The 25,637-nt window shown below is 48.7% G+C and overlaps 2 protein-coding genes across 3 annotated transcripts in view; one reads left to right on the top strand and one right to left on the bottom strand.

Annotated features, from left to right (window-relative positions):
* Nucleotides 1-825, top strand: part of USP24 (ubiquitin specific peptidase 24) — a 114,524-nt gene extending 113,699 nt beyond the window's left edge. For both annotated transcript variants that reach the window (XM_075936049.2, XM_075936047.2), the window contains one exon: nt 496-825. In XM_075936049.2, coding sequence (XP_075792164.2) covers nt 496-531 — 36 coding nt within the window. In that variant the 3' untranslated portion in view covers nt 532-825. The remainder of the gene's footprint in view (nt 1-495) is intronic.
* Nucleotides 826-4,065: 3,240 nt separating this feature from the next.
* On the bottom strand, nt 4,066-21,387 carry PCSK9 (proprotein convertase subtilisin/kexin type 9). Its single transcript, XM_006133487.5, has 12 exons — nt 20,821-21,387; nt 18,256-18,447; nt 16,238-16,361; nt 15,305-15,438; nt 13,635-13,776; nt 12,599-12,795; nt 11,358-11,541; nt 10,081-10,251; nt 8,967-9,115; nt 8,638-8,818; nt 6,939-7,120; nt 4,066-6,725 (listed from the first exon to the last, which is right to left on the bottom strand). The coding sequence occupies exons 1-12, from the start codon at nt 21,004-21,006 to the stop codon at nt 6,528-6,530; spliced, it is 2,040 nt and encodes a 679-aa protein (XP_006133549.3). The 5' UTR covers nt 21,007-21,387; the 3' UTR covers nt 4,066-6,527.
* Nucleotides 21,388-25,637: the final 4,250 nt, after the last annotated feature.

Here is a 25,637-nt window from a genome sequence, read left to right as displayed (position 1 = left end):
GCTTTTGCCTTTATTTATGGATTCTGCCTTACTTTAAAAAAATGCACAGAAATGGGGGAAATCTTAAGGAGTGCCTGCGTACCTTCAAAATGGATAAATTTGCCAAGTCAAAGGCACAACCAGCCAAAAAGTGCCTTTTTTTTCTTTTTACTTTTATGTACTACTGGCAGATGGCTTTTCACTGTTGTGTACTAATCTTGAAATTAACCAGTCATTTCATTGTTGAAGCAACCATCCCACATGATTTCAGCTGTACAGCTCTATAACTTATTGCAGTTTAGAGAACCCGTGTCAGAAACTGCATGTTCAAAATAAGGATGGCATTGTAGTGGATATTTTTTCAAAACAATGTCATCGAAACATGACAGAGTTAGCATATTTTATAAATGTTTCTGATAACATTCTGGGAAATTTTAAATGTGATGTTTTAAATTAATAAATAATTCATTTCACATTGACACCTCTTTCCCCACCTTCCCTGTTCCTTCCTAACAGATCATAAATCATCTCCGAGTCAATATACAGTGGTGATGTCAGTGTTGTTCCTGGGGCCAGCATCAATTATCACTTCAAATCCCTATTATTTCCTATGGAAACTCTGCCCTCTGTTACTGCAGGCCAAAGTAGCATCACTTGCAAAACTGCATCAAGATGGCTCAGGTCACCACTGTATATTCCAGATCAGTACAAACTTCCTAGTTCTGTTCATGCTTGTATAGAGCCGATGGCTATAATTTTCAGTAAGACAATACTTTGGTTTCCAGCTGCTGTCATTTGAACCTGCTGAAGATTTTTTTTTTTTGAAAATATAGTTTGACAAAACTAGCTTTTTGTGTAAATTGTTATGTGTTTCTATGTTGTAATTTTTACTGCCAATCTTTTGGATGAAAATGTTTTTATACATCTTACAATATGTTCAGTAAGGGAGCAGCCATAGCATTCCTGTGTGCTCTTTGGAATACATTTGTCCAACTAATGCATAGACATTGGCACTGGAAAAAATAGGCATCCCTGATGGGGGGGGGGGAGTTTGGGGAATCCTGGTCAATGGAATAAAGTTATTCCTTTCACAGAAAACTACTGTACTTTATAGATTGTTCATGAAACTATACTTTCATTTTGTTGATCCTCTTACCTGAACACTCTTCATAGCCAATTCTCCTTAATGAGCTATAGCTTATTACCCTGACATACTTTTGACAGCCCCTACAAGTTAACATAATTTAATTTAAAATAGGTGAATTACTTTCAAAGCTATTTTGTTGCACACCTTTATCGCATGGCTTTCTGCATGCACAGTAGGGATGTAAGCAACTAGTCAACTACCCAATAAGCATATGCTTATTGGGTACTTGAGTAGTGATTCGACTAGTCGCTTCCCCCACCCTTTGCTGCCTTTATCAGAGACGGTGGGGGAGGGGGGAAGGTGAGGAGGAGCAGAAGCTGGTGCTGGGGGGAGCTAGCCAGTTCCCCCAGCACCGTCTCCACGGGGGGGGGGGGGGGGGAAGTAGACGTGCAGCAGGGAAACAGTGCTAGCAGATACTGCTTCAGTCCCTGCTTGCACCAGTCCAACTGCTGTGCCTCCGCCTTTTTAAATGTAGCAAGAGTTTCAGGTGGCTCTTGCTACTTTAAAAAGGCAGAGCTGAAGCATGGATAGCAAGAGCCCCTCCACTAATCGAGTAGTTGATTAATCAAATGTTAACATCCATAATGCATGGTAATAGGTTGTAATGACCATCTGCACTTCTCTTCTCTGCTTCCTTACAGCAGAATAAAGTCACTTGATTAGACTGGCTAAGAATTGGAATATTTTGCTTGACACCTAGCAGGATTAGCTGGCAGTTACCAGAGGGCCAGACTCTAGAGTGATAACTTCTGTTTGTGCATGATTCATAAAACAGTGGGACTCTGGATATTCTAGTTATGCTGGTTCAAAGCAGTGATTTCTATGAAAACCTGGAAACAAAACGCTGCTGTAGTGGTGTTATATGCACCCAATCTTCTTCTTTGTACGAAAAGCTTCACAGTAGGTAAGTCACAACGCTACATTTCTTAAAGAAACAAAGCCCTTCCTGACAGATGTCTGTGCCCTGCATCCTGTGGATGGATGGTTTAATCAACAGATGTAAAAGCAAAGCATCTCTGCACTGTTGAGAATCTTCATGCTTGACCAAGGCTGCCATTTCTCATCATGTTAATTACTTGGTAGCAGGAGTCCAAGCCTTTTAGAATATGCACTAATGTGAAATCTACTGGTGGTGTAACAGTTGACCATTTGGAGCTCCAAGCAAGCTGTTATGCTACACTTCTCCGGGCTTGAGCATCGAGAATTCTTATCTCATCCCTTCACCAAATAGAATGATGCATTTTGCTCATGTATCAACCATGAAAGAGCAGACAGCAAGATGTTCATAGGTTCCAACATGCCCTAGCATGCCTCCGGGTACTATAAAATACCAATTTGCTATGGGTAATGCTTCTAGTGGCAGTTATGTGGCTCAAGAGAGAATTGCCCCTGTTGCTACTAGTTGTTTTGCTGTTCAGGCAGAGCAGCAATTATTCACTGCCCTACCAACCATTTCTGGAAGTCTAATTTTGATCTCCTTGGTTAAACAATGAAATATTCAGATTAGCACAAAGTGGGCCTAATTTTCCATGCCCTTTGTTGAGCTTTTATTAAATGTTTCTACTCCTTAAGAAACATCCTGCTGACCATCCCTGTCTCTTTAGGTAGTTAAGTTGAAATGAAAAGGGTTTTTTGTATCTTTCCTCATATAAATGTCCTGAGGTCAAAATCCAGCAAGCTGATTCTGCTTGCTTAAAAGAAAAACACTGCACATGCTTGAATCTTTGCAACAATCCAATCAGAACCCTGGCAGCTCTAACATAGGCTGTCTTTGGCACAGGTAGGCAGAGGCTAATGTTCTATTAAAACTGGTATCTGTAAGGAAACTGACTAACTTTTGGAAACATCTCAGGTTATCTGATCTGTAGCAGTATGTTTGATCTTAATGTTAAGCATGCAACAATGCTCAGGCTATTTGCAGTTTAGTCAAGACAATTAAACCCTCTTATACAGAACAGTCCTTGCTTTCAATGTCTTTATGAAGAAGCAATTCCCTGGGGAGGAGCTTTTATGTGGAATAAAGTCTTTCTGTACTATCTTCAGATGTGGTATAAGCAAGATTTGGTGTTCTCAAGAACAGCCCAGGTGAGACAGTGGTCAGTTCTGTATTAGTTAAACTAATCTATATTCCATATTAGGTGAAATTGATACTGTCTATATCTACACGAGAGAATAACTCAAGTTTTTCAGTTAGCTTTAGAAGCTTTTCCTGTATATCCATAATAAGTAAAATGACAAACTGAACAGAAGCAAATCAGTGGATGCATTTAATCAAAGGGAAAACACCCTCTGCTATTAACTGGAAGGTCTTATTTAAAGCAAAACAAGGTTTATACAGCTCATTCACCAGTACTGCTGCATATTGGTAAACCTGTGTAACTCTTACTTCCTGTAGCAGAAGTAACACATTCTTCCCATGGGCTAACAGCTTGCAGGGTACAGGTCAGTAACTTTGCCCTACTGGTACCTCTTGTGGGAGGTTGTGTAGTGCTACCCAGTCAGAAGGGCACAGAATGGATAATGCTGCAGTTGGGAATGACCCAGCCCACTGTGGGTCCATGTAGCCAGCTGAAAATAGTACTGCCTGAACTTTACCTGAGCCAGAATGTCACTGTAAAGCCCACCAGAGCACCAGCCCACACATGACTTACTATTAAGTGCACTAGTGTGAGCCGATTTTGCGTACTCCCTTGTAGCTGTACCACAGAGCCTAGACTCCGAGCCTGAATTCTGGCTCATGGTCCTGTACCTAAGTCTAACCTCCCTTGCAGCTGTGTGAGTGACCTGATGTCTCCTTTCTTGTCAATATCAATGGTTTGCACCAGACCTGTTCCCTGTTAAGAGGATGATTGTATGCAGCAGTGTGAACAATGGGTCACCTCCAGCTTTAATCTCCTGCCATTTCACACTGACTGCTGAGTAGATAGAAGAACTCCAAGCAGGGGCATACATTTTTATTTTAAAAAGACACTTATAAAATGCTGTTTATAAAACTTGAATAAATATTTTCAAGATACAGATGTAAAAACCACAGTACCATGAAAGCTCTTTATAAAAAACAGTGAATTACAGCACATTACTTCAACCATATACACTTCCCCAAGGGCGAACCTGAAAGGAGACTACTTAAAGCAGTACAGTAGGTTGACATTTTTAGTTTAAATTTCTTTTGCTCTTTAAAAAGCTAGTAACAGCTGCCAAAAAAATTAGATTAAAATCTGATTAAACAAGCTGTTAAACTAGAGGTTACAAGCTTGACTGAGCACATGCTGGAGTTTATTTGCTATGCTGTTAGGCTAACTTTTGGAAGTGGGTGGGAAAGTCAAAGCTGCAAGAAGTGCTAACCTAGATTGTCTAGTTGAAATCTAACAAGCAATAAAGCCACATTGACAATGCATGGGGTTACAGAGATTCTGGTTTTGTCTTAAACTGCATGGTGACAGAAATGAACAGCCTATGAAGATCACTAGTATACTATGCTGACTATCTCAGTGCATTGTGAGGCAGTGGTTTAGGGATTGTAGTGACATAAACCAAGCCTGGCTGAGTTACAGATGATGTAGATTAGCCTCAATACTCTTCCTAGGAATTCACACTGCATTCATCAGGGTAGTGGTTACCAACTCATCTCTGCTTAGGGCATAGAGAACTTGAAGTGGTGGTTTCAGTCCAGTTCTTACTGGCCAAGAGGCTGTCTCAAGAATTCACACAGGACAGGCTGTACTATGCTTCATGCATGATCTTTAAGAGAAGGTGGTTCAGTCACTTCAGCAACACTTACCTCCTTCAAGCCTCCACACATCCCAAACCTGGGACCTGCACAGAAGACCTCCATGCACTGAGTGATCTGTGCATGGGGATGGTATGGCCTGGGAGGACTTCCAGCTGGGAGACCTAGTGGAGGACAGGGCCAAATTCCTGCCAGTGTGGGCTAATCCCTGATGTTCCTCTCTGGTGGGTTTTTGGGGGGGAGGAAGAGAATAATTCCCTTACCACCACCCTTGCCCATTTCTGCAGCAGCCTGCTGGAGGAGGCCATGGTTCTGCTGATGCTGCTCCACTGTGCACAGAAGCTTCACTTTGCACCTTTGAGAGCAATGGCTGCTAGAGCCAGGGTTTGTAAGGCACATAGAGCGCTGCTTGGAGGAAAGGAATTACAGAAAGATCCTAAGATACGTAAAAAATAAAATCCCTGCAGGGTTTTTGGGCTAATTGCAAGTCAGACAGCGCAGGCCCTGTGTGGCATCTCCTGGAAGACCAGTCTGACTGCACAGTCACAGCCCCATGGGGACTATGGTGGCTTTAAGGCACATTTTGATCCCTGATTCTCAGCCCTGGCAGCAGAGCTGGCAGCTCCATCTCCAAGGAGAGATTATGGCAGCCCCCTACAGCAGGGGTGAGGAATCTTTTTAGGGTTGGGAGCCCCTGACCCACAAAAAAAAAACAAAAAAAAACACACACACACACCCAGGCAGGAGCTGTATCAGAGTGAGAAGCAAAAAACCTACCTCAGTGATATGGCCACAGGCAGAGGGCATTCCCCTTGTACTGTAGAGTGTTGGAGGGTCCAGGCTAGTACATGGGGGGGCCCTCCAGGCAGTGCTTTACTGCACTAACGGAGGAGCAGCTGCAGCGCATGGAGTCTCTTCCCCACCAGGTAGAGCCCATAGACTGGATCTGGCTTTCCTAATCAGCCCATGAGGCTCTGGGGCTTCAGCTCCCCACTTCTGCCCGACAGCATCACCCCACCCATCACTTTCTGCACTAGAGGATCTTTTCCCCTTACCAAATCCTGGTCTTTCATGGCCCATCACTGCCACAGCCGTTCACAGAGGCTAAAGCAGGAGGGAAAATCTGGCTTCAAGTGCAGAAAAAGAATGAGGTGGTAACACAAATACCCACAGAATGCTGCAGAGAAAACAAAGGTACCTAGCAAACTTCGCTGAGAACAGGGAAGGGGGTTGCTGACTTGGTGCAATAAAATACACCACCACCACAAGTCACCCTCAAAGCCCTTGACTGACCCAGATTCTAACGTAGCTGCTTTATATGCAGGAGTTGTTTCGGTTACTGTTTGATGGGACTTCTTGCCAAATGTCGCCCTGCTAGAATGCATATGCAGTAAATTAGGCAGTTCCATGGAAGAAGAGAGGAAAAAACCCACTCATCCTCACGGCACTGGGATCGAGAGTATCCAGACACGAATGGCCTTTACGTTGTAGGTGTGTTATGACTCCCACTTGCAAGCAATGACTGATTCTTGTTTAATCAGGCAGCACTAGCCAAAGGGAGAAGTAGCCTGAGCTCTGCAATCCAGAAAGGTGATGGTTTTGGAATGTGTCTTGGTGGAATGTCAGATTTGTCCCAGCAGGAGCACCTGGTAGCCACAGGCAGGGTCCTCACTAGTAGTTGGAACTGTGCTTGTCAGCTTCCAAATGTCTGCTTCTGCAGCAGATGGCAATGGAGGCTGCCCCTTTGCCCCCAAGGGCACTTGTTACCACGCAAGTGTCATCCACAGCGTAGGCGCCAAGGGTGCCAGGACCCCAGGAATACGCATTGCAGCCGGTCAGAGTCCAGCCATCACCACAGGACACTGCCACCTGCCAGGAAGAGGGACAGACTCACTCTCAGAACTGGGATAAGCAGGGACTGCTTCGTGTATTTCAGTGGCCGGAGTGAGACACAGTAAAGCAGCTTTCAGAGTAGGTGGGGGGCGGGAAGGGGATGGAAGATCCATTAGGAGGTCGTAAGAACGATGGCTATAGCCAGCAAACGGCTTCTGAAAAGGCCTCCAGTGACTGGTTCTGCCTTACCTTTTCTTGGAAGCCCATAGGTGAGTGTTCCTTCACCTTGCATTCAATGCTGGGGGCGTGGCAGCAGGAAGTATGCACGGCCACATCCACTCTACCAACGCATCGGTGCTGTCCGGTCTCCATCCCGAGAACGGGTCTGACACTGTCACTAAACTCTCCAGCAAGAGAATGGGAGCTACAGCCTGCCGAGAGCACAAAATACTTCAAGGTGAATGCGCAAAGCCTGCTCGTTAGCAATCCAGGGTCAGGGACATTGGCTTCTCTTGAAAACCATGAAGCAGAAAACAGCATGCATGGAATGGTGTAGGCCAGGGCACATCTCTGCCAGAGCACCTCAATCTGGACATGAATGCTCCCGAACATCAACAGGGGCTGCTCTAGAGTGGGAGATGCCACTCAAACCAGCATGGTAATTGTGATATGTGGACAATAGGTATGTTAGATATTGGGTAACTGAACAGTTGTGTAACCATACAAAATAGTCACTTACACGACTATTCGATAGTCCCTGGGGGGTGGGGCCAGCAGCCAGTGTGCTCCTGACCCCACTCCCAGGGAAGTCCTTTGCCACGCCATGCTGCTGCCTCTGTATCAGAGGCAGCAGCACAAGGTGGCAGGTGGCGCCAGTCCACAAGGGGAATCCGATTGAAAACCAGCTCCATTCACGAACCAGCTGCCTGCTGCTCTGTGCTGCTGCATCCAATACAGGGGCAGCAGCGTGAGGAGGCAGTTAGTTGCGCCTGTCCATGGGGAGGGGGTGGGGGGTCCAAAGTTCCCTGCAGACAAAGGCTGCTCCATGGGACACAGAGGAGCCACTGTCAGCAGCGAACTTGGACCCCTTCCCCCCCCCCCACAAACAGGCCAACAGAAGCAGCAGTGCAGAGCCAGTGCTGGGAGAAGCCAGCTTTTAAGCCAGTTGCCCTTGCTGGATGGGCAGGCAGATTCGGTGTTCGTGGGGAGCCAGCTTTTAAGGCAGCTCCTCACAGGCACTGGCTCCCGCTCCCCACCACGTTGCTGTCTCTATATCAGAGGCAGCAGGGTAGAGGAGGAAATGCATGTAGTCAACAAAATTAACCAATAAGCCTGGGCTTATCCGTTAATCGTATTGTCAACTACACGTTGACCTCCCTACTGGACAATACACTCTGGAAAATAAGATGAGACCCAAACATGTTACCCTGCTTAGGTCATAAGTATTTCATTTCAGACATCAAGGCTAAAAGGATCCATTTTGCAAACCTCCAGCTATCCAGGAACTGGAACCTACAAACAACAGCCAGAGTGTTTTGAGTCACTGAACCTGCCTGCATGCTAAGGGAATACGTGTGTGTCGCAATCAGCCCTGTGAGGAGAGCGTGAAGTATTGGGAACATATCAGACTAAAGCATCAGTTTGGGAATTATCAAACCAGCCTATGCAGCACATAAAAATAAATCCAAGGACCTCCAAGCACTTTATAAATATTGAACTGAACTGAACTTCCTAAGGGGATGTGGCAGGATGATTCTGATTGTACGTGTGACTGATCAGCTAGGCAGAGAGACTGTCTGATAAATTCTGTGATGTTTAGAATTAATTCTAAGACTCCCAAGAGTTCCTTTTAAATTGCATCTCTCATTTGCAAAGAACAGGCCGGGCCAGTTTCACACCAGAGAGAGCAAGCCTCCACTAGTTATCCTCAGCAAGACAGCTACCGTACCTGTCAAAACGTGGTTCTCCTTGGAGCACCCCACTCCGGCTGTCAAAGTACCATCCGCAACCTGGGAACTGGTGTGAGTCTGGCAGTCAGCTTTGGGCCAAATGCAACACCTCGCTATAGCATAGACACCATGGCCACCAAATGCATTGTGGGCCACACACTGCTTCCCGCCTCCATGAACCTACAATTCAGAAAGCATCATCGTAAGGTGATGTTTTGGACTCTCCTAGTCCCTACCCACTGGCGCTGCAGGAGCCGTCAGGCTGTTCCCCACCCATGCTGGTTTATAAATCCGACAGTACCCCACCCCTCCCCAGGGGGAGCATCACCTCGATACGCTCTCCTCGCCGCTTGCCGTTCGGGGAGTAGCTGGAGCAGCTCAGCATCTCCTCGTTCCCGCTGCAGCGCACGATGGCTGTCGCGGAGCGCGTCGGCCCGGACTGGGCAGACCACACGGAGCGGCAGTACAGCTGCTCCTCTGAAAAGGCACAGCTCAGACATTAGTCCTGCACAGCAGGGTTGCTTCAAGTCTATCCGCACCCTCAGCAGCACAGAGGCGAAGTGACTGTACAAGGGGCCCCGTTCATTCAGGAGTGTAGGTAAAGTGACAAGGAGCCGGCTCAGTTCCCCTCAAAGCAGCACACCGAGCTTATCCTCAAACGCGAGCCAGACCTGCTGCTCTGGGCCCGCAGAAACTCCCACCAGGTTACCAACTTCCTCATGTCAGAAAACCAGACCCCTCCCCCCCACTGCTCTGCTACAGCCTCAAGGCCGTGCCCACACTTTGCTCACTGCTAGACTCCCACTCTCTCTCCTACCTGCTTGATCCTTTCCTCCTTCCGTCCCCCGCCTGGGCTTCCTCTGCTCCTGGACTGGAATGAGGGCTGCTGCCTGCCCACCCGCCAAATACAGGTAAGGAGGTGTCCCCTGCTAAACAAGGACTGGTACCGATTCATGATTTGCCACCTCACCTGCCACTCTGCCCAGTGTCACTGGATGTTTGGTGTCCAGGCAGTACACCTGACAGGATACTGCCAGGTCTCCTTTTTCACTGGACTCTCTGGTTGAAAATCCAAACATTCCCTCCCCTCCCCAGGCAACCCAGCTTTTCTCACACGAATCCAGAACAGCCAGGTCACACAGGAGAACGTAGCTTATGCTTACAATACAATTAAACCCAAAGCCAGCCTGTGTCTGCTAACTCGGCCTAGAGCTAAGGGGCTGTTTAAGGGCCATGTTCTTCACCTGAACATCTACACTGTAATTGCACAGCTGATACGGGCCACCTGTGGGGGTTTCACTGCCGTGCAGACTAACCAGCAAGGAGAGCTCCAGCCCCTAAGCGCCCATCACTTTAGTCACACACCTCTCAGCCTTAGCAAGGCCACGCTACCACCTGGAGCTTCTCTCCCTTTGCTGCACCGTGTAGCATTTGTGACTCACCTGTGGTGAGTTTGCTGGGCAGTCCTGCCACTCTGTTGGGTGTGACCAACCTCTGGTCTTCAGGAAACCAAGCCTCATTGATCACATTTTTGGTGGAGAAATGAATTAGCCTTTGCCTCAGCTCAGAGAGCGTCAGCGTGGAGTCGGTGTTCAGAACCATGGCTGCGAGGCCTAGGAGAGAAGTACGTGCATCATTTCCGTCTTAAAACGTTGATTTAAATGTGAAAACATGCGTAGAAAGCCCTGGTGCCATGGGATTTTCTTTGCAGTGTCCATGTACCCGCAGTCAAAGCAGATGGTAGATCTAAGCCATGGCAGTCCTGGGGCCATGCTCTCGAGTAGTGTGGCATCAGGCCACGTGCTGATGGCTTGTAGCCGTGTGTCCTGTAGTTCTAGCTTGCGCCTTTCCCCAGGGCAGCACCATGTCTGCAGGGCCCCACCTGCACTGCGTGATCCAAGTCACCTTCCAGCAGCCTCATAATAAATCACATTGTAACCAAGCCCTGTCTTTTCCATATTACGAGACACACAGCAGTTGTTTTCCGACAGGGAGAAAACATGGCTCGGCTTTGCAGCACAGATACTATTTGGTATCCAGGAGGTGGGCAGGCGTTAGCCCGCCCACATCTAAAGGACCTCCCCCTATCCTGCAGGGAGGGTCCACAGAACCCAGAAAAACCAACTAATTACTGGGGACAAATAATGAAAAAACAGGTATGGGTGAGAGTCAAAGGGTTAAAACGAGGGAACCAGATGGGGATACCGAGCAGAGAACCCCGGACAGCGCCCACTGCCCCCCGAAGGTTTTGCAGCACAGATGTATTACACAGCAGGGCCTAGAAACCCCAGGGGAGATCAGGCCCCCACTGTGCTAGGCACTGTACAAACACGTAACAGTCGCTGCCCCCCAGAGCTCTCACGCTACACGAACAAAGGACTATTATCCTAGTGTCACAGATGGTGAACTGAGGCACAGAAAACTTAAGTGACTTCCCCCAGATAACCCAAGGCTCCACCACGGACTCCAGGAACTGAACGTGGCGCTCCCGAGTCCAACACCTCCCCTCCCCCATCAGAGGAGGTAGGACTCATGTTTTAACCACATCCCCCACGGTGTGATCGAATCCAGTTCTGCACAGGTTTGCACTTATGCTAGTCAATGCAGTGTGTTGTGCTGGGGATGGTTCATTTTACCCTGCTAAGACACATGGTCACACAGCCACTACTGCCTGATCCTATGCCTGCATTTAAAAAAAAAATTAAAATAATCAGTTCACCTGCTACATGTGCAGCAGCCTGGGATGTCCCACTCTGGGAAGTGAAGCAAGTACTACAGTCACTTGAGGCCCCGATGATATCGTCACCGGGGGCAAAGACATCCACGCACCGGCCAAAGTTTGTTCCTAAGGTTCCCATGGAGGCAGGCTGGTCCTGGAAATCGGTTGCCCCGACAGTGATCACCTAAGGGTTACAGTGTAATGAGACAACTGGGACTTCGGCAGCAGATGGAGGGTATGGGACGTCAGTGTGTGTTGATTCCAATTTAAATGAGTGACAGGTGTATTTGGGAGGAGACGGGAGCGAGGGCATTACGCTGCACTTGAGACCCTTTCAGGCTCAGCAGTAAAACGTGACGATCATTTTGAAAGCAAAAGCTGGAGGCCATGTGATCACACAAACTCCCAAACAAATGTCCCGCCCCCCCGGCCTGTACAAGGCGAGTCAACAACATTTTGCCTTCGCAGGAACACAAAGCCACACCCCCTTCAGGGCTGAGGGAGCTGTAAGAGACCAGGACTATGTGACCCCCTCAGGATGCGGCTGAAAGGTCTTCGCAAGGGCGGGGGTAGGCAGGAGCACTGAGCTCCTTCCAGCAGGAGCTATGTGCTTTGGGGTCTGGAGCTACTGCCACGACAGGAATCAAGGACACGCAGGCCTAATAACCCTCTACCTCCCGTACAAGCTTCCTGCCAACCACCAAGTCACCCTCCATCTGCCACAAGGCACAGTGGCCCCAGCCAACAAGGAAGGGGCGGGACCTGGGAGTCGCAGGCGGCAAAACCACCTCATAACATTGGACGGGCTGCAATATCCCAGGTAGTGCAAGCAAGCACTCAGCACTGCCCCCAGACCGTTAACAGGCCCCGAGCATAGGGAATGCGATCTGGTGCTTTTCAGGCACCCCCTGCAAGAAAGCACCGGGGATAGGGGGGCATTTTGCCTTCCTATTTAGGGAGCTCCAGAGAAGCTGCAGGATGGTCCGAGTATTCCCCCAAGAGCGGGGATTACAGGAGCAAGGGCAGCCATAAAGCCTTATTCCCCCGCTTGTAACACACACTGCGGTGAGGACTATGCCTCATAACACACTATATCCAAAGGGCAGGAAATAACTTATCCCATCTACACCCAGGGAAACGGAGGCACAGATGGGCTGACATGCCTCGATCAAGACCAAACAGCCACCGAGTCAGGAACAGAAGCCAGGTCTCAATGAAAGCAGTGTGTCCCAGCCCCATACCTCCGGTTCAGACGCAGGGGAGTACAAGCAGGCATCCTCCTTGTAGTTGCCAGCTGCAGCTATCATGACCACCCCTGTCTGCACCATCAGCCGACAAGCTGCATTCAGAACACGGCTGTAGCCTCCGGCAAAGGGGAGCAGCACCACTAGGGGGCTGTAGAGCTGGGCAGTCAGGGTCTTCTTGATGAACTCCAGGCCTGTTGATCAAGTACAAGTGAAACTGACAGAAGACTCTCAGAAAAGGATCTAAAAACTCACTAGCATCCTGCAATTGGGGACCGCCGGAAAGACTCAAGATCCTTTTCATGTGAATGTTCTTAGTAGTAACACACAGGGAAAGGCCTGGCTCCAACCCAGCCCGAGAATGCTGGGTGCGTAGCCCTGTTTTCCCTCCACAGTGTTCACTCCCCTTCACCAGGGGGGTGAGAAAAAGCAGTTAACCTCTGTCCTCTCGAGTGCACCCTGTCACAGGCTGTTCAGAAGCAGATCGGGGTTAGGGACTAAAGTCCTGCATTTTCAAGAGAGCTTAGAAGAGTGAGTACAGGGCCCTTCAGAAAAAATCTACCTTGGTACATGAATGGGTGTTGAGCACTAGGGGTGTGAAAGTGTAACCATGTCAATGGTTAACCTAGGAGCCCGGGCTCATCTGTTAACATTCATGGTTACATGCAGGCTCCCAGTGTGCACCAGTAGCCAGGGAGCCGCCTACTGCCCTGTGCTGCTGCCTCTGATACAGAGGCAGCAGCACAGAGTAGCAGGCAGGGGCCAATACATGCAGGGAGCCAGCTTAAAAACCGGCTCCCCCATGTGCACTGGCTCCCAGGGAGCCGACTGCCATGCGTGTAATCATGTAACTGTTGAAAGTTTCAGCAGTTACTTAATTGCACACATTTTAACATCCCTATTGAGCACCTGAGACAAGCCAGCCCCATAGGCCTGAAGCCAATGGGTGTTCTGTGCACATTGAAATGGCCAGGCCTAAAATCCCACCAGTCCCATCGAGAGAGACAAACAGACAGACACACACGTTACTCACCAATCAGGGTCCCGCTGACTGTGCCCTTGCCTTGGCAATTCAGCACGCGAAGGCTGCGCACACTGGCTCCCTTCGCCACACCAGCGTCCCTGCCACTCACCACCCCAGCCATATGGGTCCCATGGCTGTCACACTTGCTGGCCTGCCAGAGAGGGGAAGTCAGTCCAGGCAGCAGAGATTTCCAGAGCCATTCCACTGGCAGCAATACGCACGCTGGGAGCTCACTCCTGCACACACTTCCACGTGCACTCGAGTGGTTGCACTGACCTCAACAGAGGGACTCGTGCATGTCCACGTCTACAGGATCAGGCCCTTTATGTGCTACCACCATTCCCATCATTGCACTAGTGCGCTATTCTCTAGTGCAGCAATTCTCAAACGTTTAGGGCTCCGGAGCCCTTTACATGCATAAAAATTTATGCGGAGCCCCAGCGGTCCACTGATTGTATGTGTTGTACCTATCGATGTTTCCAGTTTGTCAACCCCACAGAGCCCCTGGAGATGTCTCGCGGAGCCCTGGGGCTCTGAGGAACACAGTTTGAGAAACGCTGCTCTAGTGCATTAGCCAGTTTCAATCCCCCTGCTAACACTGCTGAATTGTTCTGCACTAGTTATTAACCAAATTCCTTCAATTAACCACAGCCCTGTGTCTGCTGCGCTAAAGCAAGGAAAAAATCTATTCTATGTAACACAGGAATTCTTGACTGGATCAGACCCATAGTCCATCCTCCAAGCCTAGGACCCTGACTCTGACAGCAGCTAGCACCAGATGCGGGACAATCTGCCCCCTAGGAAGGTGAGATGCTGATCCCTAGTAGTTAGAGACAGGCCTCAGCCTTGAAATATGAGGTTCTCTCTTTCCCAAAAATCTTTGTTCACATTAACTCTGGAGAGTCTCATTATCCATATAACCAGGGCTCGCCAAGCGGCGGCAAGCCCCGCTCGCCAGCCACGCGGTTTCGTGCGGTTCTGCGCAGATCGCTCTGCGCTGGCACTTCGGGTTGTAATCTACTCACCATTGGCGAGTAGATTCCATTATTTGTCGAGCCCTGCATATAACCATCTTTGGTCAGCACCTTCCATTCCCACTGAAAGCTGTGGGCTGTGAGCTGAGATGCAGATGTTCTTAGCCTTAGATTTGCTAAACATTACAAAACTTTGCCCACTATTATGTGTAGAGAGGTGGCAATTGTGCAGGGTGTCAGCATGCTCCTGATCACATCCTGATCCTGAACCCAGGGTAAGGATGTGAAGAGGTGGGTATATTGGCTATACTATTAGTTGATAATGGAAGGCACTCAGTCCTGGCTTACGCTGGGTCCCGGAGCTACCCCTGCTGTGGCTCTGCAGTTTAAATGTAGTAAGAGTTGGGTGCACAGGCAGCCCAGATCTTACTATAATGTAGAGGTGCAGCAGAGATAGCTCCCAGACCCAGCGTAAGTCAATACTGAGTAAGCCCAATTTGTGCTGAGTCTGAGACCGCTGCAGCTATTATGTTTGGGGGTTGCCTGAATTTTCACAAATTCAGAATGACAGAGTGAAATCTTCCATAGAAAACCAGCACTTTTTCATGCAAAACTGTAATCAAAACCTCCATTTCCCACTGACGAACGGTTCTGACAGAAAACTCTCGAAGGCAGGACCCTGACAGAGCGCAGAGCTTCACTCACCTGTCTGTGAAAGCGTGTACCATCCTCTTCTGGCACGTTCTCAAAGTCGGTCACAAAGACTCTTCCCTCTATCTCCCGGTGGTTGCTCTGGATGCTGGTGTCTAGTAGGTAAACCTCGACCAGATCTCCTTTATCTACCAAACACAAGCCCCAAGGCAGTCAGTGTGAAAGACAGCAATGCCCTCAGAAAACATACACATGGTTACAACCAGCGCAGTCACCAGTCCTGCTCCTTAGCCAATGGCACACAGATGTTCTCTGGGTACTGCCATCTTACAAACCACGCTGCTTCATTTTTACAGCAAAATTACCAACTCCTGCAAACAGTGGCTTGCAAGGGGGGAAACCCCACAACAAACAGTGCACCCATCCACTACCAATATAGAGCCCAATCCTGCAAACTCTGCAAGCACATGACTTACAGGGTAGTTATGCAAGCTCCCTGCCCCCCAGACCCATGTCCATAGTGGTTTCTTCTGTTCTCAACTCCATCTTCCTAAGGAATTATGAATGGCACTAATGAGCTGGAGGGGGAGCAGGAGAAAACAACGTAGACAAGGGCTCTGCTCCAGATGATGCCAACCTGCCCTGTCCTCACAAGGTTAAGTTTATCCCCGATTTGGAGAGGAACATTACCATGAAGAGTTGATTGGCTCTGTCCCCTTCTAACTAGCCATGCCCCCCTCAAAGCCTGCCAAAAGTGCCAAATTCACTGGAGACGAGGACATTGGTCCCACTGGGGTAGGGAAAAGGGTTTGGTCTAGATTTGTGTTCTCCTTCCTTTCTGCATACACCTGGAACTACATTGGCACAGGTTTCCTAACTTCTCTGCATGCAATTGCGGGGGGCAATTTTGCCCCTGGAAATAATCCCGTCCCACAAATTTTCCTTAAAATAAACTCCAATGAGAGGAAAAGAAAAACAACCCCTTACTGGGAGGGTTATATTCTCCAGACTTGCGCTGTGCTGGGACAATCCTATCGAGGTTCCAGGGAATGCTCTGAGCAAAAACGTAGGAGTCCTCTTCGATGTAATCCACGTGCGGCAGCCTCAACGCCTGTGCAAAAGAAACAATCGCAGAGAGGTGGGCTGGAAGGACACCGCCTATCTACTGAATACTCAGGGCACACCATGAAGAACAGAAACAACCTGGGAGGCTCTCAGCTGTTCAAACTACCAGCTTCATTGCACCAGGCCAGGGGAAAGGCTGCAGCTGCCCATGGCAGGTGGCTTATTCTCTCCTAAATAGAGACCTAGGCTCTGACCCTGCACCACTGAGTGCTCAAGTCAGGCCCAACCAGCAGGATTAAACACCCATGTGTGTTGCATGTGGGGAAAAGCAATGTGAAGACAATCCCAGACATAGAGGTGATAGCGGAGGCACAGATCTGGCTGCCAGGTAAAGGGGTTCTACACCTCACAATCACATTCATTTACTAATTTCCATGCCTTCGTTCTTCTGAGGTTCAATTCAGCAAAGCCTTCTGAGATCCCCAGGTGGAAGGTGCAAAGCATAATTACAGAGAGCAGTGCCAGGCACTCCCTCTGCCAAGGATGCAGTGCTGCACTGGGAGCAAAAGGGCTGACCTCAGACTCCAAACTCAAGTTGCCACATGGCAACACACTGCACTGCAGCCATCACCCCAACAGCATGACAGGGTAGGGGTTTGGAGAGATGCAGTTGCTGGCGTTCATGTCTGCAACTGCAAAATGATTGTCCTAATACAGCAACAAATTATAAATGGCCCTGCCTCTGAAATTTGCAGTAGCCCAATCAAGAGAGAACACTAAGTAAAACAGCTTCCTTAACTGAGTTTCTTCTCGGGTGGAATTCCACACTCTTCTCACAGTCGCCCCCTCAGCAGAGGAGCATGGTGGGTGGAATACCTGGGACTTGCATCACCTTGGATTCCTCATTGGACCTGCCTTACTTGGATTCTTTTGGAGTTTTATAGGCCCAACATTCACAATTTGTTTCAAACATCAGTGAGATCCCACACAAAACAGCAGGCATCGGAAAGATGAGATGCAAAAATCAGCACAATGATTTTTGTCCCTCTCCAATGACAGTGGATTTGCCAGATGAGTCAGACCCAAAGTCCACTTAATCCAGATTCTGTCTAGGTCAGTGACTGGCGCTAGATGCTACAGAGGAAGTTACCACAAGCCTCCTGCAGGCAGTTACGGAATAATCTACCAGCAGGAAAGTTTCTTCCTTAGCCCCGTAAATTAGAGATTTGTTTATGCCCTGAAACAGGAGGATTTACAACCCTTGCAAACGTGGATGGAGAGGTTGGTATTTTAATCCTTACTCTTGCAACTCTAGGGCTACATCTACGCTGCAGGCTTCTTGTGCAAGAACTTTTTTGCGGAAGAGTTCTTGTTCAAAAGGTCTTCCGCAAGAGCACGTCCACACTGCCATGTGCTTTTGCGCCATAGTGTCTATGGCAGTGTGGACGCTTCCTTGCGCAAGAAAGCTCTGATGGCTTTCTTGCGTAAGAAATTCATGTTGCCTGCCTACACTGCCTTCTTGTGGAAGAGCTCTTGCACACGAGGGCTTATTCCTCGTGGGGAGAGGAATAACTCTTCCGGAAGAAGCCCTGTTTTCCGACACTGTACTGTAAATTTACTTGCGCAAGAATGTGCATGCAGTGTAGACACTCAGCAAGTTTTTGCACAAGAACAGCCGTTCTTCGCAAGAAGCTGCCAAGTGTAGACGTAGCCTAGGTGTTCTCACTATCTAGTGTGACAGATGTTCTGTAGCTTGGAACCTGTTACTTCCAGCCTATGCTGCTTTCCTTCCTGCCTTTAGATCTGTGTTTCTTGCCTCAAACTATTACCACTGGGGAAAAAAGCCAACTCTCCACATTCCCTGCCCTCTCCCAGATGCCTCCAAACAGAAAACAAAACCAGTGCAAGCAGAAAAAGAGAGTTTTGCAACATCCTCTTACCATATCCAGCACATCACTGCTCATCTTAACGACAAAGCCCTGGAACAGATCCTGGAAGATGTGCAGGATTTTGGTTAGGTAGCCATGCTTCGCTGCCTGAGCTTGCAGCCTGCGGATGGTTCTCTCTGTCTGGGATTTATGAGTTTCCTCCTTCAGCACCACTATGTACTGGCCAGGTAATCTCCACATGTCCTGGATTTAAATGAGGAGAAGCAGATTCTTCAAAGCCATGCACCTTCACAGAGCAAGCTCAGCTGCTGGAGCTGTTACTTTAATCAGCACAGCAGAGTTCATTTTGTAATGGGACCTAACACGTGAGCAGAAGGAAAAAAATTGTGTGCAGGACTGTGAGCCCCAGCCAATTAAAAATCATGAGATTACTTTTTTTTTTAATCTCATGACTGAAGACAATTTGGGGTGGGGTGGGACGGCACCTGCTGCCAAACCTTCCCTCTGCAAAGGTAAGAAAAGAGTCCCAGTGCTCTGTTCCCAGAGTCATGCAGTTGGGTCTATGAAGGCTTGAGAACCAGGGGCTTAATCAAATCCCCGAAGAGGTAGAAAGCAAACTAGTAAGGCACCAGGTTTATGGCTTTCTGGTTTGAGTCTGCAGCATGCGCTTGAGTCACATTTCCAAACTTTTCTCTGCAACCATAAGGGCTAGAAATTTACCAAACAAAAGGAAGATTTGTACCTAATCACTTCACTCAGGAGCTGGGACTTGAAGAAAAGTACCTAACACCATGAGATTCACTGAGCCTGTATTGTACCTACAGTGAGGCACCGAGCTGCCAGATGAAGTATTCAAGTCATGGGAGGATGCAGGTGCCAGGTCCATTCAGAGCCTAATGTAAGCATGAAATAGCCCACACTTCTCATTAACCTTCATGGACACAGACGCTGTCAATGAGAGTCGTGGCAGCTGCATTATGCTTGGAAAACATCTTACCAAGCCCCACAAAAGTGTGAAGTCACCAATTCATCATGGGAAAGGGGGTACTGCAGCTTTCTGCAAGGGAAACAGAGAGGGGTTTAGCCCTGGATAGAAGGCAAGGGTGTGGCAGTTCAGCAGACAATCTCCAGCAGATGGGAGACCAAACTAGCACCATTCCATATAGTGTTCGCTGTAAGCTTGGGCAGCCATCCAGGAGAGATTCAAATGCTGCCTGATTAAAAGAGCACCCACAGCCAGCACTGTGTTTATATTGGTGGTGCACATCTGCACATGCCCTGGTGCACTCAACAAAATTTATTCCACACACAGATGGGGAAAAAAATTGAGGGAACATTGATTCCATATGCTCAACTCCACCCTCAGTGACCAGATCTCTCCTTCACCCTCAGGACATGCCAGTCATCCTCCTATCCAAATGCAGCTCCAAGCTGCATTAACCAGACCCACACCTGCTGCCAAACCTTCTTTCTGCAAAGGTAAGCAGAGAGTCCCAGAGCTCTGTTTCCAGAGTCATGCAGTTGGGTCTATGAGGGCTCAAGAACCAAATCCCCAAAGAGGTGGGAAGCAAACTAGTAAGGCAGCTGTAAGGGGCTGGTGCAACATGCGAATGCCACGTGTCACTGCATGCCCCGGCTTCCCAACGTGCCTTCCCTAAGCCTCTTTTGCAAGCATGGCTGCACTGCAACCCGCCAGCCCTACATGCAGCACAGCCCAAGGCCTCTACCCAGACTAGCAGGCACGTGGCTTTATTTATTTGATTTTGCTGGCTATCACAGGGCCCAAGGGACCTCAGCAGACCTCCCAGGGAGGGCACCCTGAGAAGGTGGCATCGGCCAACCCCGCTTGCTATCCCGCAGCACAGCTGCCTCTCGCCTGCTGCACCAGAGGCTGTAGGCATGTCACTGGCTCTCATCCACCTGCCCATCACCCCAACCCGCAGCGCTGGACCTTCCAGCGGGAGGTCCCGTAGGTGGGCGAGCAGCAGCGCACCTACCGCCTGCACAAGTCTCGCTATTATTTGTGATTTATTCATTTTACTGGGGGGGGGGAGGAGGGGAATCAGGTCCTGCCCCCTGGAGAGGGAGTCTTAGGAGTGGGGAAGAATGGGGGGCTCTTGCCCCTGGCAGAAAGGAGCCCTTGGGAATGGGAAGAGAGTTGGAAACTGCTGCCGCCACCCCCCGGGGGAAAAGGACTTGGGGAGGGATGGGGCGAGTCCTGCACGGAGTGGGAAGCTGGGGGGAGGGGTGCAGCGTGCACCTCACCCCACAGCAGCAGCCATGGGGTCGCGGTGCCATTGGCCCAGGCGCGCGGCGGGACGCCATACGCCAGGTGGCCGCGGTCGGAGCGTTGCAGGGCGAGGGCGAGGTGCGGGGGAAACTGAGGCAGGCGGCGGCTAAGGGACATGCCCAGGATCAGCCGAGGAGCCCGTGGCAGCACCGGAAAGCAACTCCCCGGCCTCAGACCCACCCCCTCTCATTCTGCCCCAAGCGGCTCCTCGACCCCCTGCCCGCCAGACCTGGGCGCACAAGTGGGGCTGCCAGGGCGACGGTCCCCGGGCGCTCGCTGCAGCCCCGTGCCCCTCGCCGGCTGCACCCAGCCCCGGGGCCGCTCACCTTGTTCGTCCTGTAGAAAGCGGCCGAGCCCAGCGGCTTCCCGACCTCCGTCTGGTTCTCCTCCTCCGAGGGGAAGGACAGCACCAGCTCGGCCTCCTCGTCCGGCTCATCCTCCGCAGCGGCGCCGGGGGCCAGCAGAGCCAGCGCGCCCAGCAGCAGCAGCAGCGCGCGGGGGTGGCGGCCCATGCTGCAGGGCGCCTTAGAACCCAGGGCTCGGAGCCTAGAACCCGACTGGCGCGCGCGGGCTGAGCCTAGAACCTGGCCGGCTGGCGCGCGAGCTGAGCTGAGCTGCGCGGGGAGCCGGGCACAGTCTGCTCCGCCAGCTGCGGCGAATGGTAAATGCTCCCCTCGCACACACGCTCGGTGTTGCCACTCCCCCCCTCAGACTTTCACGTGCTTCCCGAAATCTTTTGGGCGTGGATGTGCCGGATCACGCCACTATTGTCCCATCGGACCATTCTAGCTTGTTAAACATTAATTGGAGTTCTACTCATCCATTGAGATCAGGTCTCTGCCCCCTTTTTCCTTCCTGGCGTCATATTACAGGATTATTTAAACAACAAAAAAAATACCATTCACAGCTTGAGCAAAAAAAAGCTGATTTTTTTTCTGTGCATGAGCTGCTCCAAATACACAGAGAACAGTCTAACTAAATGCACCTCAGCAATGACTGCATTAATAGAGGGTGCTCTCTTTTATACTTTTAATGTGCATACAGTTTTATATATACATATTTCAAACTTCCTACTGGGGATTATTCTACCATATACAAGAAATAGTTGATTCCACTTCTCCGGGGTAAAATAAATTAACATTTTCCTCAGTACTTTGATCTCAGGAAAGAGCATATTTTCCAAGGGCAATGCAGGCCTTTCACACGATCATACTGAGCCTAGCCACAAGCAAATGCTAACAGTAAAACAGTAACACACACAGATGCAACCAATTAGCCCAGCTGGGGACAAGCCTTCTGACTGGAAGGCCTATAATAAGATGGGGCATGGGAAAATGCATTTGGTTTTTTTTTAAATTAGCAAAAATACATAGTTAAAATCCATTTCTAAAGCACACACTTAGGGTTTCCAGATGGTTTCAACAAAAATACTGGACACACTTGACATTACATCACGAGCTACATTACATCTTACTTAGAAAATACCAGACATTGATATTTTCTCAATTTGTTTCCTGAACAGAAAGCTCAAATACTGGACTGTCTGGTTCAAAACCTGACACCTGGCAACCCTACGCACATGCCCCCAGATAAACAATCCAGAAGGAGAGAATTTGTGCATAGCAGTTGTTAGTTGACATCCTGATGTCCCAGAAAAGACACAAATGGTAGTAGAAACTTTGGAAAAGAATCAACCTTAAAACTAGCTTTCAGTGCATAGTTCTGTATGATCCTCAAGGCAGGAATTCCTTGCTTTACTTGTCACACTTGACTTGACCTAATATAAAACCTTAGGATTAAAGCAGGGAAAATAAAATGGCTGCTCCATAAAATCCGGAGTGACCTGCAAACTAATCCCTGCCAAGATCTAGCTAAATTTAGAGTGAAATGAAAGCCAGCCCCAAGAAATATTAATAGCGTCATTATAAAATTAAAAGAACCCCTTCAGTCCACCATCACATGCGCTGTCTATCTACTTTTGTTATCACTTTACTGCACCTGCTCCTTTGAACAAAAGAACAGCAAACCTAGACTCATCGTTGGCAACCTACAGAGAAACCTATGTAAGACCACTGTAAGACCACTACTAGGAGGTGACATTGACATGCCGGCCTTAACAAGAAAGCATAATAGGGCAACAGGGACTGTGAACATTTACAGGCAACATGATTACAATGGGAGGTTGGTCAGGTCAAGAAAAAAAATCATGGACAGCGTGATTTTCCTATATGTCCATGATCTTTTTGTGTGTCAGTGATTCAACCTGTATCTGCAGTTCCTATGGCTCCTGCCCTATGGGTCTGGGCCTAGCGCCATGCTCTGGGCATTGCAACCCAGTTACGGGGTCACAGCAGTGCCCAGATTTGGCCCAGTCACCCCTCCATCATGATGGAAAGGAGAGAGGCAGTAGGCCAAACAAAAGCATCACTGCAATCACGGCACGTGAAACAGAGAGCCAGAATGTGGGATGGGTTCATTATCCAGCCCTTGCCTCCCTTCCCTGCTAGGTCAGGATTAGGTTTGAAGTGTGGGGGCAGAGGCTGCTACTGAGGATGGTCGGTGCCCTTTATTTGTTGGGGCACTTTTTATCAAAAATTATGGTGCTGTCACTAAACCCTAACTTTTACTAAACTTACCATGACTCTGTTTTTTTATTTAAAAACACCATGACAGACCTGGCACCTTCAACCTGATAATTCAGTGCTTTGCACCATGGAAAGAAATGAAAAGAAAGAAACATTGGTCCAACATATGCCTTGAAATGGAACCTCCCTCAACACAAAACAAACCCAGACTCCAAATAACATTGAGCATTACTATTTTTAAGCAACTCATAATAATGTGAGAGCCAATTGCTGTTCACTTCTATTAAATCTTTACTGAGAAATGGGCCAAGACCTGTGACATTAATCAGGGGTCAGTTGGGGGAATTTCATTCAGGAATTCTGCTTGAAAACCAATGCCATGTTGTAGTGCCTCTATGTTTGCAGAAGAGCAAAGAATTGGCAGCATTCAAGTGTAATAACATTACAGAGAGGAGGAAGAAGCAATCCCTTCATAACCCTAATATATTCTGTTCAGACATTTTATTTTTGCTATTGATAACAAAAATCTAACTGAGACTTTCCATGCATTAGGAAGAGAGCAGGCAAATCAAAGCTAGAAGCTAAACAACTGTTTTCAGAGGATGGAGTTTGTAAGTCGCTTATGGGCTTAGTCTGGAGATGAATTTTCATAACAGACTCTAATCCTGTTTAGGATTTTTTACAGAAGCGTCACACACGGCAATGATTATTATTATTTTTTTAGTGTTCTGGTCTATATTTTTGGGCAGTTGTTAGGATTTCTTTGCTACAAAACCACTAGGAAATATTTAACATATCTGCTTGAGGACAATGTGCTTATACAGGGCAGCTTTGAAGCAGGAAGCCTTCAAAAATGTATCATAGTTTAGACCAAAATATACAGCATGTTGGAGGGCTTATTCACAGGGGCAGATAAGTTCAATACACTGGGCCTCAAGAGACCTGCATCCTGTTCCCAGCACTGCCACTGACCTTCTGGGTGACCTTGGCAAATCACATCACCTTTCTGTGCCTCAGTTTCCCCTTCAACTCATGTCTATTTAGATTATAAACTCTGCTGGACAGGAACTGTCTCCTTCTATGTGTTTGTACAGTGCTTTTCACTATGGGGCCCTGATCCTGGTTGCACTTCTAGGCTCTGCTGTGGCTAAATAGAAGCGCAGGTTATGCGATAATATTAAGAAATAGTAATTACATTTTACATTTAAAATCACTTTATTTGTATTTTCCAGTACTTTGGTCCAAATAGCATGTGCTGAGCAACTCTGAGAGAATCACACTAGCATTGCCTTGGTACAAATGAGTTATTACTAAGCTGAAATTTTCAAAAAGGCTCAATGGAGTTAGATACCAAAACCCATTGAAACTCAGTGGGAGTTTGGCACCAAACTCCCTTAGGGCCCTTTGAAAACCTGTGCTCTGTAACAGCTGCAGCATCAGGCTCTGGTTTTGGACATCCAGGTGCAAAAGCAATTAAATTAAATGGACCTTTGCAACCAAGAAGAGCTTGCAGCTAAACTCAAGGGGCCAAAACTAGGGATGTTAGCATGTAGTCATTTACACAATTAACTGATAAGCCTGGGCTTATTGATTAATCCTAACGACAACACTCATCCCCCCTCTTGCTGCCTCAGTATCAGAGGCAGCAAGGCGAGAGGTGGGAGCCAGTGCCCATGGGAAGTCAGCTTTTAAGCTGGCTTCCCACCATGCCGGATCCTATGGAGCAGCCACTGCTGTCTATGCTAGAGAGGCAGCAGTGAGAAGAGATGGGGGGCAGGTGGGAGCCAGTACACATGGGAAGCTGGCTACCTGCCCTCCCTCCCCCCAGCACTGCTGCCTCTGATACAGGTGTGTGTGTGAGGGAAAGTGGAAGCCAGTACATGCAGGGAGCCAGCTTTTAAGCCAGTTCTCCATGCATGCTGGCTCTGTGGAGACGCCTTGTCTCTGTTACAGGAGGGAGTCAGTGCTCGGGGTAGCTGGTTTAAAAGCCGGCTCCCCATGAGCACCGGCTCCCATGGAGCCACCTGCCCCCACTCTGTGCTACTGCCTCTGATGGAGAGGCAGCAGCACTGGTGTGGGGGAGCAGGCAGGAACCAGTGCATAGGGGAAGTGGCTTTCATACCAGCTCCCCATGTGTATCGGCTCCCGCGGAGCTGCCTGTCCCCTGTGCTGCTGCCTCTTTATCAGAGGCAGGGGGGCAGGCTGGAGGATCATGGAGAGCTGGCTCCCACCTGCCCCCCTATGTAAACATGTAACCACTAAAAAGTCCAGTGGTTACACAAATACATGACAGTTAACATCCCTAGCAAAAACAAATGGTATAAAGGTGGCTTTGATTTAAAGTCGTAAGTTCATGCATGTCCTATTGGGGTTGGACTTGAGCATTAACCTTGTTAAAATAAATTAATTTGCATAATGAGGAAAGGACAGAAGAGGTGACTTGGCCGAGCTCATATGACATCAAAAATCAGGCTGGATAACTGAGGGGAGAAAAGAATCCTTTTGCTGCCAGTTCTCTGCTTTTCATCCATTTCGCTCAGTTTCTGCCTATCAGCTTG

Source organism: Pelodiscus sinensis, chromosome 9 (genome assembly GCF_052426305.1).
Source record: "Pelodiscus sinensis isolate ZL-2025 chromosome 9, ASM5242630v1, whole genome shotgun sequence".
Lineage (NCBI taxonomy): Eukaryota > Metazoa > Chordata > Testudines > Trionychidae > Pelodiscus > Pelodiscus sinensis.
The sequence above is the reverse complement of the archived record's forward strand: the minus strand, read 5'-3'. Positions and strand labels throughout refer to the sequence as shown.